This window comes from Acinonyx jubatus, chromosome E2 (assembly GCF_027475565.1).
Source record: "Acinonyx jubatus isolate Ajub_Pintada_27869175 chromosome E2, VMU_Ajub_asm_v1.0, whole genome shotgun sequence".
NCBI classification, from domain to species: Eukaryota; Metazoa; Chordata; class Mammalia; order Carnivora; family Felidae; genus Acinonyx; species Acinonyx jubatus.
The window spans coordinates 53,954,635-53,968,653 of record NC_069396.1 but is presented as its reverse complement, the minus strand read 5'-3'; the positions used below and the strand labels follow the sequence as shown (position 1 = coordinate 53,968,653).

At 55.0% G+C, this 14,019-nt stretch overlaps 1 protein-coding gene across 1 annotated transcript; it reads left to right on the top strand.

Moving 5' to 3' along the window:
• Nucleotides 1-4,261: 4,261 nt before the first annotated feature.
• Nucleotides 4,262-10,185, top strand: CTU1 (cytosolic thiouridylase subunit 1). Its single transcript, XM_027037234.2, has 3 exons — nt 4,262-4,421; nt 7,347-7,895; nt 9,476-10,185. The coding sequence occupies exons 2-3, from the start codon at nt 7,388-7,390 to the stop codon at nt 10,048-10,050; spliced, it is 1,083 nt and encodes a 360-aa protein (XP_026893035.1). The 5' UTR covers nt 4,262-4,421; nt 7,347-7,387; the 3' UTR covers nt 10,051-10,185.
• Nucleotides 10,186-14,019: the final 3,834 nt, after the last annotated feature.

Sequence of the window (14,019 nt, the reverse complement as noted above, 5' to 3'; positions counted from 1 at the left end):
CCTGAGCCGCGACATGGGTGTTTTCCTGCCCGAGCACTGGGATCTGCAGCATCAGTTGCCCCTGGTTCTCAGGCTTTGGGACTCAGACTGGAATTACACCTCTGGCTTTCCTGGGTCCCCAGCTTTCAGGTGGCAGACTGTGGGTCCCCTCAGCCTCCATTATTGAACCAGTTCTTCATAGTAAATCTCTGTTTGGTTCTGTTCCTCTGGGGAACCCTGTCTAGTACAGTCAAAAGGGGGACAAACAGATGAAAGCAAGACCTCATGGGCCATATTTCCTACTTTCTCATTATTTCCATGAGAAATAGAAGCCACTGAAAGTGGAAAGCTAGAGAATCAGAGAGTGAAAGTGAAACATCCAGATTTGTGTTTTCAGGTGTTCTCTCCAGCTGCCCTGGGGGAGGGGGCGGGTTGGAGGGACATCTGGAGTGGAGTCAACAGTCTGGGGCCGCGGACCATCCAGTATTTCTATTGACAAAGACTCCTGTCACTAAATGCAGCATGGCCCTCTTGCACAGTTGTGACCCCTAAGAATGCTGGGCTTTACTCTGCCCATAGTGTGTGATAAGTAAATGCTTGTGGAATGCTCACCATTAAAAGTACAAATTTAGGGGGGAAAGGTGACAAATGTGGTATACAATAGGAACCAAATTTTGAGTTAAAAACTGTATAGTGTTAACAAGATAACAAAGGCTAGTCCCTGCATCAGGGGGCTGAGACTGGGTGGGACAGGAGGGAACAGGGAAGGGAGAGGAGGTGCATAGATGGGGGTAGGGGCAGGTAGAACACAAAGGAGCAGTCACAGGGTGTGTGGGCCAGGTGTTTCCAGGAAGAAGCTGACCATGATGTCCCCATATCTGTCCCTCTGGACTCCAGATCCACACCTTAGTCCCATCTCAAGAAGGGCGGAGACTCAGGCCTCTCAGCTCTGCTCCCTGGGGGCCCCCACACCTGCAGGGACAATATGGCTCTCAGATCAGAGAGTCACCCCTTTAATTCTAACTACAGGTGGGGTGGGACAGCTCAGCCCCACCTGGAACTCAGGGACTTCCTGGAGACTTCCCTGGAGAAGGATAGGCCCGCTCACCTTGTGTAGTAGATCCGGTGAGGCCATAGGTGAGGAGGAAGCCAGCCCCCATGAGGGCCCCTCTGAGCAGGGTGAGGACCAGGGGCATGAGCCCTCCTACTCCTCAGTCACACAGTTGCCAGAAGAGGGGCTTTCTGGGGAAGTGGGGTGGGGGACTGGGGTGGGCAGGGGATGAAGTTCTGGCCCTAGGCCCTTCCACATCCTAAACACCTGGCCAGGCTGTCCACCCCCAGAATCTGTGTTGCAACAACTCACTTTGCACAGAGAGGCTGAAGGAAATGTTTTGGGAGCCCAGAGGGTGCTAAGCCTGGCAGGTGAATTCTCCTTCATCTCCAGCCCCTACGTGGGGCAGCTCCAGGACATCAGGTGCTTAGGGTTGGGGGGGGGGGCGGCTTGTTAGGGCTTTTCCTTCCTGGGACCAGCTCAGCATGGCAGGGGGTTGCTATTGGACCAGGATCCAGTGGGGGGTGAACAGGGATGGTGGAGCTGAGAGGTGTGCCTCTCCCACTTCCCAAACAGACACAGAGGGTGCACGACTATTTGACCCAAGCCCATGTATAGACTCCAGGAGTCTAGAGTGGCTGAAAGATCCTGGAGGGAGAGAGGCTTAGCTGAGACTAGAAGGAGGAGAGGAACTGGTCATATTAACATATGGAGGAAGGCACCTCAGGTAGAGGAGTGACAAGCAAAGGCACTGAGCCTTTTATCCCCTGGAAAAAGATGTTTCCTACTGAATCAATTCCTTTATGGACACATGGCTATGAGCCTGGTAGATGAAAGGAAATCCAAATATCTCTGGGACCTGCTAGAGAGGACAGGGAAGTTTCTGCACCTGATAAGCTGAGGAAGTCACCCTGAGGTACAGGGGAGCCACCAGAGGGCTCTGAGTGGGGAAGGGGCAGGGTAGGCTATGGGGGTAGGGAAACCTTTCTGGGCCTGTTCTATGTGGGACACAGACTTGACGGGAGACACCAGAGACCAGGAGGCTGGGCAGGAGGAAGGAGCAATGGTCAAGGCCATATGGGTGAAGGGGAGGAGGCAGGACAAAGAGGGGATGAGGAAGGGAGCAATTTGGGACATTTTCTGGAGATAAAGCTTACAGGACCCATTGATTCATGGGGGTGGGAGAGAAAAGGAGGCGTGTGGAGTTAGTCAGGAGTCCTGACCCAAGTAACTGGGGGGATGGAGACCCGTGTCCCCAATTTCTGCACTTCAATGTCATATTTGGACCCTGCACCAAAGCCGTTAGAGAGACCCAGACTCCACCCTCATTTCCCACCCTAGACTCTTCTGGCTTCTGGCCCACTCACCTTCCTACAGCATGGATTATAGCAGCACTACCAGCAACAGAAACATCTCTTGAACCATAAATGCCAGGCACTGTCTTGGGACAGTCTGGTCACCACGGTCTCAGTATGGGAAAAGTGGTTAAACACACACACACACACACACACACACACACACACACACACACACACAAGAGGAAGCCAGTGGATAGGAAAAGGATAGAAATTGTATGCATTAGTGCAACTTCAGACCCCCAGTCGCCAGAGATGAAGAGGTTCTTGGTCCTACTCTGCAGGACTCAATGAAGTCTGAAGAAAGCAAAAGACCTCCAAAAGTCATACTGGCTGATGTATCTTTCATACTTGGAAAGCTTCATAGAAAATCGGTATGATTTCTGCCATTCAGAACTTGCCAGTGAATTTTTATCCCCTGGACAAAGATGTTTCCTACTGAATCAATTCCTTTATGGACACATGGCTATTTGGGGGTTTTGTTTCTTCTTGAGACCGTTTCGGTAAATGAAATTTTTCTTATAATTTTTACACGTCATCTGAATTTTAAAATGAAATATATTTGAGTGAAACATCCCCTTATATTGTTCTTAAAGCAAAAGACATTGAAGCAAAACATACACGGAGAAAACAGTTCAGTTTATGAAGATAAGCTTGATCAATTTTCGTACGATGATGACATTCCTGGAATAACCACCTAGATCAAGAAACCCCACCAGCACTCATTCTCAGTTACTCCCCTCTAAAAAAGTAACCACTATAAGTAACTTCTATCATCATTGATTAGTTTTCTGTTTTTGACTTCGATGTAGTTGGGATCTTAGTGTCTGGCTTCTTGTGCTTAATATTTTATTGTGAGAGTTACCCACACAACAGCTATCCATTCATTCTCACTGCTGAAAGAGTTTCATTGTGTGCATATGCCATACGCTATACAATAGGATATTTGGGTTGTTTCTAGTCTGGAACAATTAGGAAGAGCGCTCATACAAACATGGCTTTGATGTGAATATGCACTTTTGTTTGGTGTATTTTTTAGAGTGGGATTTCCCAGTAATAATCGAGAGGGTCTGGGTCTCCAGGCCCCTGGGTTACTGGACCTCTGAGGCTCCAGGACCCCGAGCCTAAAGACTACTGAATCTCAGGGGTCTGGGCCTTTGGATCCCTCAGTCTCAGAAGTCGGGGTCTGGAGGGGTCAAGCCCTCTCTCACCCGCTTGCCATCCCGGAGCTCCACCTCCTGGTGAAGGGAAGTGTGTACTACCCGGTTCGCTGGCCGGGACCTCAATCTCACCCACTACCCAGAGCCAGGCACACGTCCAGAAACCACCCCCCACCCCCCCAACCACTAACAGCTGAGGCACGCGCAGAGACCTCAGCTCACACATACTGCTACCTCTCCCTATCCGACACGCTCATGCGCACCAAGACCACCCGCACGTGCACGCATGGATCCACTCCGAGCCCCGACCCTCGGACTTCCTGCCCTGCGCATGCGTCACCTCCACCTTTCGCAACTCTTGAGCTGCCGCAGCACTCCCATCCTCAATTCCCAGCTGCAACGCCACCCTCAAAGGGTAGAAATCAATGCTCCACAGTGTCTTTAAAAGCCTGTAATAATCCCACGAAAACAGATAATCCGAATACATCTACTTCGCCTTTTAAGTGTCCGGCACGGTGACGGTGACAACGCACTGCGACAGAAATTCTTTCTCTCTCTTTCTCTCACCGTCATAGAAACCCCCCCCCCCCCCATCTCTCTCAGCTCTGCCGCGTCCTAAGACCAGGCGCAGGCGCATAAAGGAAATCGGGCAGTACACTTTGGCAATCGGTAGAAGGGGCCCGCAAGGGTTTCTGGGAGTTGTAGGACTGGGAGGCCTAGTAGTCGCAGGAACTTTGGAGTTGCCGCATGGGGTTCTAGGAGCAGTAGGCAAGACAGCCCCAACGCCTTGTGGTAGTTGTAGTCTGCGGAGCCACTTCCGTGCCAGACTTCCGCGTGTGGTGCTGTTGGGACGTCCTAGTACCGCGTTCTGTCCAGGTAAGTAGTTGCTCCTGGAGCGTGTGGGCCCATGGGCCCCCGCTCGTTATTGCGGTGCCATGTGAGGTCGAGAGCCTCGGGGAGTGGTGACACTAGCCCCTGTGATTCCCTAACGCCTGTGTCCCAGAGGCCTTCTGGCCAGGATCCCCACTCTGGGCATTGTGGTCCATCCTGTTTCTTGCCCGTCCACCCCTTCCGCCAGGTGGGGATTCCACGATCTCCCTCCCCAACCCCCATGCCATTAGGCACATCAAAGAGGCCCCTAGTGTGTCCTCGAGCTTCTGTTCTGATAGAGGGTTCACACACTATCATCCTGACAAGGCTGTAATCCGGAGGCATCCCTGGGGTCCGCGTCTCTTCTGGGGGCATCTATTATTACCTCATTCTACAGTTCTTTACCGAGCGCCGACACTGTTCCAAGCCCAATGTGAGGCTGGTGGACGAGGCAGACCCAGTCCCTGACATTAGTACCCCGAAGGAGACAGGTCGGCCACCATGACGGGTAGAGCCATGGTCAGGCTGGGATGGAGGCATCGTAGCGGCTCTGTGAGCCTAGAGGGGGCGCCTGACCCAGGCTGGATTCAGTCTTCAGGGGGAAGACACTTAACAGGCATTTCAAACCTGATGTGTCCAAATGGAATTCCTGGGGACCCTCCTGACAAAATGGCCCCATCTTCCTCCCCGGTGCTCTGGCCAAAACCTCCAAGTCACTTTGCACTCACCTTTTCTCATCAGCCCCGCCTCCACCACAATCCAAGTCTTGTGCAAGTCCTATGGACTCTGCCTTCGGAACAGATCTAGAATCCCACCCTTCCCACCTCCACTGCCACCACCCCCACCCAGGCCACTTGCATCTGTCACTGGCTATTGCCATAGCCTCCTCACTGGCCTCCCTGCCTTGGCTCTTGCCCCCTAAAGGATGTTCCTCACACAGCAGTCAATGGAATGGGATCGTTTTAAAATATAAATCAGGGGCACCTGGCTGGTTCAGTCAGTTAAACATCTGACTCTTGATTTCAATTTCCGCCTGGGTCCTGATCTCAGGGTTGATTAGGGATGTCGAGCCCTGTGTTGGGCTCCATGCTGGGCATGGTGCCTGCTTGGGATTCTCTCTCCCTCTCCATTTGTCCCTCCCCTTCTCTCTCTCTCTCTCTCTCTCTCTCTCTCTCTCTCTCTCTCTCTCTCAAAAGCAAAACCCATGTCAGTTCATATCCCTTTCCTGCTCAGAATCCTCGTGTGGCTCATATCTCCCTATGAATAAAATTCAAACTCTATATCATGGCCTATGAGCCTCTGACAATCTGCACAGACTCAACACCTGCCAGGGTCTTCCTCCTTCAGGAGGCAGACCTCCAAAACTGGGTGACTGTAGATTTAGGGCAAGAGGAGGGATGAGTCCAAGGCGACTTTATGTCCTGTCCTGCGCAGGGGCTAGGTGGAAGGTGGTGATGCTCTCAGGAGACAGGAAACAGCTGGGCTGGAGCAGGTTTCTGCCTCATGGAATGGAGCCTGGCCAGTGTGGGCACTTGGGATCTGGGAGAAGGCCTAGCCAGAATCCTCAGTGGGGCATTTGGACGACCAGCTGGATGGACATCACAATTCAGAGTCACCTACAAGGAGAATGGGCTGGGTGGGACCTGAGGACCATGATGAGGACTCTCCAAAAGAGACTGAGATTCAGCAGAAGAGAAACCAGGGCAGCAGAGAGAGGATCAAGTCAAAAGTCAAAGGAGAAAAAAGTTTCAAAGGGCTGTTGCTCAGCGCTGACAGATGCACCTGATGGTCACCACTGATGGCTCCTAAGCGTTACTTGCTGGCCCCGTGACAGGGAGGAGTTCTCTGAGCAGAGGAAAGAGCTGGTGCAAACACCTTCCAGTAGGTGCATCATGGAGTGTTTGAGAGTAGAGACCAGCATGACTGAGGACAGTGGGACATGAGGTCAGAGGAAAAGGGAGCCAGATCACACAGAGCCTTGGAGCCACTGGCTTTTCCTACAGTGAGAAGGGTTGCACGGGACGATGTATAGTGGGCAGGGTCCACTGGCTGTCCTGTGGAGAGGAGAGGAGGGTGGGCAGGGTGGAGGCAGGGACTCTGGTGAGGAGCCTCCTGCAGTATTGCTCACATGAGGGTGGCAGCCGTGGAGATGGGGAGACGCATCGCCTCCTGGGTTAAAGCTGCCGTCAAACAGGATTTGCTGTATGCCATTTGGGCATTTGGGGTTTGAGGTCTGAGGATGTGGAGAAATGGTCAGGACTTGACATTGCAATTCAGAGTCACCGGCAGGGAGAGGAAGAAGAGTGCCGAGAGCAGGTCAGCGTCCTGGACGGAGCCCAAGGCATCTTGCCTGGGCAGCTGAAAGGATGGAAGTGCTCTTTACTGCAGGAGAAGCAGGCGTGGGAAGAAGAATCGGGAATCTGGGTTTTGAGGTGCCTGTTAGACATCTTGAGTGGCACTGGTCCCTTGCCTCAGAAAGTCACAGACAGTAAACAATAGGTCACATGAGGTCATTCCACATATGGTGGCAAATCCTAGAAGCAGATAACCTGCTGGGAGGCTCCTGCACTAGGCCAGACTGGAGGCGATGGTAGCTTGGGGAGGGGATACTGGGTTTACCAGGCGTGTGGGACCAAGGAGGGTGTAGCTACAGGATTGGTTTTGGCTGGGGATGGAGGAGGTTGGAGGAGGGGGACGGAAAGGGGTCAGGGATGGGCTTATCCATGTTTTGATACATCCGTAGAAGCTTGTGGGAGATTCTGACACCAGAGCAGAGTTGAGCCCAGCCCTGGAGGCCCAAACACCCCACCTCGAAAACAAAAGCAACCCCAGATAGTCTCCTTGGAGATGTGATCCAGCAGCCTCCCCGGAGGCATCGACCCCGCAATCCGGAATCCGCACGTAACCTGCCTCCCCTCTCTCCCTGTCCAGGGGCAGCCAACTCCTCCCCGCCCGCCCGCCCGGAACCCACGATGCCCGCCCCGCAGTGCGCCTCCTGCCACGCGGCGCGCGCCGCCCTCCGCCGCCCGCGCTCCGGCCAAGCGCTGTGCGGCGCCTGCTTCTGCGCCGCCTTCGAGGCCGAGGTGCTGCACACGGTGCTGGCGGGCCGCCTGCTGCCGCCCGGCGCCGTGGTGGCCGTGGGCGCCTCCGGCGGCAAGGACTCCACGGTGCTGGCGCACGTGCTGCGCGAGCTGGCGCCGCGCCTGGGCGTCTCGCTGCGCCTGGTGGCCGTGGACGAGGGCATCGGCGGCTACCGGGACGCGGCGCTGGCGGCCGTGCGGCGCCAGGCGGCGCGCTGGGACCTCCCGCTCACCGTCGTGGCCTACGCCGACCTCTTCGGGGGCTGGACAATGGACGCCGTGGCCCGCAGCACGGCCGGCTCCGGCCGCAGCCGCGCCTGCTGCACTTTCTGCGGGGTCCTGCGGCGCCGCGCGCTGGAGGAAGGGGCGCGCCTCGTGGGAGCCACGCACATCGTGACGGGTGAGCGCTGGCGCCGCAGCCGAGGGGCGCGGGGCGGGCGCTGCAAGGGGGCTGGGCGCGTGCCCAGCAAGGGGTGAAGGAGACGCCGGGGGTGCCCGCAGTGGGGGATCTCCACGAGAAGGGGGTGCGCACGTCCGCTGAAGGTGCGTGGGCAGAGTGTGCGCGCGCCGGGGCTGGGCGCGGCAAGCTTTGAGTCACTGCCTTCGCTTTGGCCGTGGAGGGGTGCAGGGGTGCTCTCCGGGGGCTGGGGCTGTGTTCCCTGCAGTTTTCAAAATGACATTCTCTGTGTCCCTTCACAAAAGGAGGCGAGTGAAGTGACACCACCCATCAGAAGCCATCTGTAGTCTGAAACGCAACTCTTTAGACCCCCCCCCCCCTTCTCTGTCGGCCTCTTCTCTCTGAGAACTTGAGAACTTACTCTCTCCCAACCGTTGCTTCAACACGTGATTGTTGACCATCTCCTCTGTACCAGACGCTTTGTAGCCTCGAGCAACACCTAACCTCGGTTACCTCATCTGTAAAACGGGGTTATTAATAATATCGAGGTCCCAGGGTCGTTGGGAATAAAGTGAGTGCTGTGTGAGGCACTTAGACCAGAGACTGGCAAACAGCAGGCCTCACAGAGATGTTTGCGTCCTGATGCTGCCCAAGACAGCCTCTGCCCCTGCCCTCCCATCATGTCCATAATTATAACCCGGTAAGTGCTGCTAAGGAAAAATCACACAGACTTTGCCAGTTTATAACAGGAGGACCCAGTGAAGGGGGAAGCCTGGAGTTAGGAAGTGGTTCCTGAGTGAGCCTGACCTGAAGGCCGCCTGAGTAACCAGTGAAGGGCAGACCCAGTTGTTGGGGTCTGAGCAGAGGAGGTGGCTGGTGCAAAGGCCCTGAGGAGGGGAAGGGTGGCCGACTGGAGAAGCCCCAAGAAGACCAGTGTCTGTCGGACCAGACAGACCCAAGTATAAGACGACAAGATGCAGAATAGGTAGACGTTTAGGTGACGTTTATGGTGACTGTTGAGTAAATACTGAAGCTCTCGCTGGCCTTCCTGCACGCGGTGATCCGCATTCCCCGGCACTGGGACAGCAGCCTACTTGACAACCTCCACTGACCGTTAGCGGCCGCTTTGACTTCTCCGGTGCCGTGTGACGAACACCTTCAACTGAGACTGAAAAGATATTTGTAGCATAAAGCACTTCTACGACCCTCCTGAAAAAGCAACTGGCACAGGGCCTGGTTGGCGATAAGTGGGTGGCAAATGAGGGCCCCCCGGGTTGCCTCCTGGAGGCCTGTGTGTCCCCTCTCGTTTCTCACTGTGCCCACCACCCACCTCCACCAGGCTGTCGCGCGGTGCCCAGGGGTCTCCATGGCCCTGTCCGGCCCTCCCTACTGTTCTCCCCCCCCCCCCCCATCTCTCTCCTGGTCCTGGCGTCCTGCAGTGTCTGGGGGTGGGGTGGGGTGGGGGTCTCCAGCCCGGGTCGCCCACTCTGTGCCGCTCTCCAGGGCCCCTCCCCGTCCGTCTGGGTCCCTGCTGCCCCACGGCGGCGCCCCCATCTCACCGGCTCCCCGTCTCTCTCCCCCAGGCCACAACGCCGACGACATGGCGGAGACCGTGCTCATGAACTTCCTGCGGGGCGACGCGGGGCGGCTGGCCCGGGGCGGGGGCCTGGGCTCGCGGGGCGAGGGGGGCGCGCTGCCGCGCTGCCGCCCCCTGCAGCTGGCCTCGCAGAAGGAGGTGGTGCTGTACGCGCACTTCCGCCGCCTCGACTACTTCTCGGAGGAGTGCGTCTACGCGCCCGAGGCCTTCCGCGGCCACGCGCGCCACCTGCTCAAGCTGCTGGAGGCGGCGCGGCCGTCGGCGGCGCTGGACCTGGTGCACTCGGCCGAGCGCCTGGCCTTGGCCCCGGCCGCGCGGCCCCCGCCCCCCGGCGCCTGCTCCCGCTGCGGGGCGCTGGCCAGCCGCGCGCTCTGCCAGGCCTGCGCCCTCCTGGACGGGCTGCAGCGCGGCCGGCCCCGCCTGGCCATCGGCAAGGGCCGCGGGGGGCGCGACGAGGAGGGGTCGTCGGGGCCGCCACCCCCGCCTCCCAGCGACCCCGGCTCTGCGCCGGGCCCTGCCGCCGGGGGGTGCGGGGCTACCTGTAAAGAGCGCTGCGAATAAACCCAAGGGACCTCCGCCCGGGCTTCGGTGCGAGGCTGGGAGGGGGACGGACGGGACCGGTCACCGCCGATCCCGCAGAAGCTGGGGGCCGGGACTCCTGGGTCTGAGGGAGGAGGGGCTGGGGGCCTGAACTGGGTCTGAGGGAGGAGGGGTTGGGGGCCCGGGACCCCTGGGTCTGAAGGAGGAGGGGCTGGGGAATCAGGAATCCTGGGTCTGAGGGAGGAGGGCCTGTGGGGTCAGACTCCTGGGTCTGAGGGAAGAACAGGGGCCAGGACTCTCGGGTCTGAGGGAGGAGGGGCTGGGGGCCTGGAGAAGGGGCTGGAGAGGCCAGTACTCCTGTGTCTCAGAGCCGGTAGGAATTAAGGGGCTGCTTGCCTCACACTCTGCCAGGTTCTGGGCATGCTCAGGAGAGTCCTAACGCTTCTGTAGGACCTACTATGTGTCATGTCTGACTGTTGCACGATAAGTAAAACCGCTTCTCTTGAGGGACTCTCACTTACAGTAACCATGTTTACCTTTGAGCGCGGCGCACGGTGCGGACGCTGCACCATCCGGTTTCATCCACAGCGCGATCTCATTGGCTGTGCGGTCACCTAGGGGGAGTTTGTCCCTCTGAACCAGGGTTGGGGGAGGATGGCCAGAGTTCGCCTGTGGTTCAGCACCATCCTATAGAAATACAGTGGGAGTCAAATGTGTAATTGTCAGTTTTTTAACAGGTTATTTTTTAAAGGAGGGGGAACAGGTGAACTTTTAGTAATATATTTTACTTGACCCAAATAAATATATTTGATCTAAACATCCAAAATATTACCATTTTAACACGTAGTCGCTTTTTTTAAAACTATGAGGTATTTTACAGGCTTTTTTTTTTTTTTTTGTACTAAGCTTTTGAAATATAGTGTGTCTGTTGTAGCCCGTCTGCCTTCAGATTCAACCACTGTTCAGACGTCCCATTTGACCCGAGGGCCCCCGCACGGGAACTGGGAAGATGCTGTCCTCGGCCTTGGCCACAAGAGGTCACTGTGTCCACGCCTGTGCATCAGGTGGCCATTGCTGGCAAAATCAGGTCTCCGCTGTCCACTTGGGAGCTCTTCTCTCTGCCCACCCCCACCCCACCCAGGACCCCCTGATCTGAGCCAGCCGCCAAGGGCGAAAGGCACAGTCTGGCAGAAATATTAGGGCCCCATTGGAAACCTCCCTTGACCTCAAGACCTGTGTGTACATGCACTCATTCATTCTGCAAATATTTATTGAGCACTTCATTTGTGACAGCCGTGAACACATAAATACCTTCCCTAATGGGAGAGGCCAAAAAGAGAAAGAAGAGTAAGTTGAATATATAGTATGTCAGATGGTAATAAATCAGGGGATGAAAACATGCCCACATTGAAGCAGGTGTACTGTAAGCCCTGGCAGTTGGGTTTTCTTTTTCTTTTCTTTTTTCTTTTCTTTTTTTTTTTTTTTTTTTGTAACTTTTAAATGTTTATTCTTGAGAGAGGGGGCGAGTCAGAGAGAGGGGGAGACCCAGAGTCTGAAGCAGGCTCCAGGCTCTGAGCTGTCAGCATTCAAACTGCAAGATCACAACCTGAGCCACCCAGGCGCCCCTGGTTTTCTCTTTTTTGTAATCCAAGTGCCTGACTTAAGCTTCAAAGATGGCTATCTCAGTAAACAGATTTCCAGTCATACAACTAGATAAAAAAAAAAAGCCTGACTCCCTCCCCCCACCCCCTCCAGGCACCTTTGTTTTAGAGATCTTAGCTGATTTCCATAAATCACCAGCAGCCTGTTTTTCCTCTTCCCAAGCTTTAAATTCCCCACTCTTCTGTGGGTTTTTTTTTTTATGTTTATGTTTATGTTTATGTTTATGTTTATTTTTGAGCATGAGTTGGAGAGGGACAGAGAGAGGAGGGAACAGAGGCTCTAGACTGACAGCAGAGAGGCTGATGTGGGGCTTGGGAACTCATGAACCAGAAGATCATGACCTAAGCCAAAGTCTGGCTTCACTGACTGAGCCACCCAGGCGCTGCCCCAGCCCCCCAACTCTTATGTTTTAAATTCATGAATAGTGAACCCTTGAAATCCTAGGCACCCCCCTTGATCCCAATAAAAGCAGAACCCCAGACACCCATGCACCCACCCTCCACTGTGACTTTGCTGTATGGCCCGTGGTATGCCATGTGATTTCCAGATCCTGTAAGTAATAAACCTTTTTTTTTTTTAAGTTTCCTGGTGGTTACTCTTGAGGGCAATCTTGCAATCATGAGAACCCGGGTTATCGATGGGCTGAGACCCACACAAAACAGTGAGGTGGACAGAAAGGCCTCAAGGAGAAGGTGGCATCTGAGCCAAGACCTATCCAACTTGAGGCAGTGAGCTCTGCAGATGGCAGGGAAGAGCCTTGTTGGTGGCAGCACAGCAGTCACAGACCGAGGCAGGGTAATGGTGGAAGAGAGGGCTGAGAGGGAGCAGAGCGTATAGGCTCAGCTTTGGTTTTGAGACAGAAGCCACAGAGAGTTTTGAGCAGAGGAGTGAAAAAGGTCGTGCCTTTATTCACGCAGCAAACATTTGCTGATATCTCCCAGGGGCACTGAGGCAGCCCCAGTCCCAGCCCTCAGTGGTTTCCTCAGGTCTCCCCACCTGTCTGGTGGGGAAGGCAGACGTGGACTCGGAGGGACGCATGCTACGGTCAGGGGAGCTAGCCAGGGCACCAGGGAGTCCAGAGGTGAGGTGCCCAGCTCAGCATGGGGTGTCACAAAATGCCTTCTGAAGGAGGCAGTGTTAAAACACCGAGGGTAAGAATGAGCACGAGAATGGGGTGGGAGGGAGATGGGGCTGAAAGAATGGCAGATAGAGGCCTGCAGGCAAGGAAGGACCTTGAACCTGTTTGGAATGGCTGCTAGCAGGCCAAGATGGTGGGGGAGGAGCTAGCCCAGGGGGACTGCCAGGGGAAGCCAAACAGAGCAGAGGCAAAGGGGTGTGATGGTGGGAATGGATGGGAGGGCTATTTAGTGAGCACTCACCATGGGTTGGAAAGCCTACTAAACCCTAGGGTGTGTTTGTAAGCATAAGAGCTCCCGCATGAACCCCAATACAAGAGGAGTCCTTCCCAAACAGACTGAACAGAAATAAAGATGTTTGCCAACGTACGCAGAAGGCCATAGTAAACACGGGGCAGTCTTTTGCTGAGGGAGGAAACCATAGTAAGCATGGAGGGCAGAGCAGGGATGTTGCTGAGGCAGGAAGCCCCAGTCATCATGGAGGGAGGTTTTGCTATGGTTTGGGCCTTGGTAAATGCAGCCCCTACGTAAGCACAAGGGATCCTTCATTCTTGTTGAGGATTGCAGTGGATCTGTGAAAGGATCAAGGCTGATGGGGCGGAAACCCCATCCGCCAGAGTCACTTGGAATCTTTCTTCCCTGGAGGGCTTTAAAGCCCAGTCTCAGAAAGATGGGCTTTCCCTGTCTTCTCCTATGTTTTGCTCTCCCAAGGCTGGATAATTGGAGATTCGTGCCAGGTCTGAAGAGGTAGAAGCATTGGGTACAGAGATTCTGGAGGGAAACAGATTTCTGGAGAGAAGCAGAGATCCTGGAGGGAAGTAGATTTTTAGAGAGAAGCAGAGATTCTAGAGAGAAGACGACTTTGAGATAAACTTACTCCTTCAGCCTGTTTATACAGAGCCCCACTTCATGCCAGGTACCAGACTAGGCTCAGGGGTTTCAGCAATGAACCTGCTAGACGAGGTCTCGGCCCTCATGAAGCCTCAGTTCAAGTGACAGAGATTTTACTTCATTCCACAAATGTTTACTGTGTGCCTACTATGCACCGGGGCACAGAACCAGATGAGGAAGGCAAAAACCCCTGCCCTGTCAGAGATGACACTCAAGTTATGGGAGACAGAATCCATAAGAATGAAAGTAAATAAAACATGAGGGACATCTGATGGTGATAAATGCCGTAGAGGGGGGAAAA

What these genes read in the sequence shown, in the direction of transcription:
- CTU1 (XM_027037234.2), top strand. Translation starts at nt 7,388, where the DNA reads ATGCCCGCCCCGCAGTGCGCCTCCTGCCACGCGGCGCGCGCCGCCCTC. An exon ending in AGCCACGCACATCGTGACGG is followed by an intron (nt 7,896 to 9,475) that starts GTGAGCGCTGGC and finishes TCTCTCCCCCAG; the next exon opens with GCCACAACGCCGACGACATG.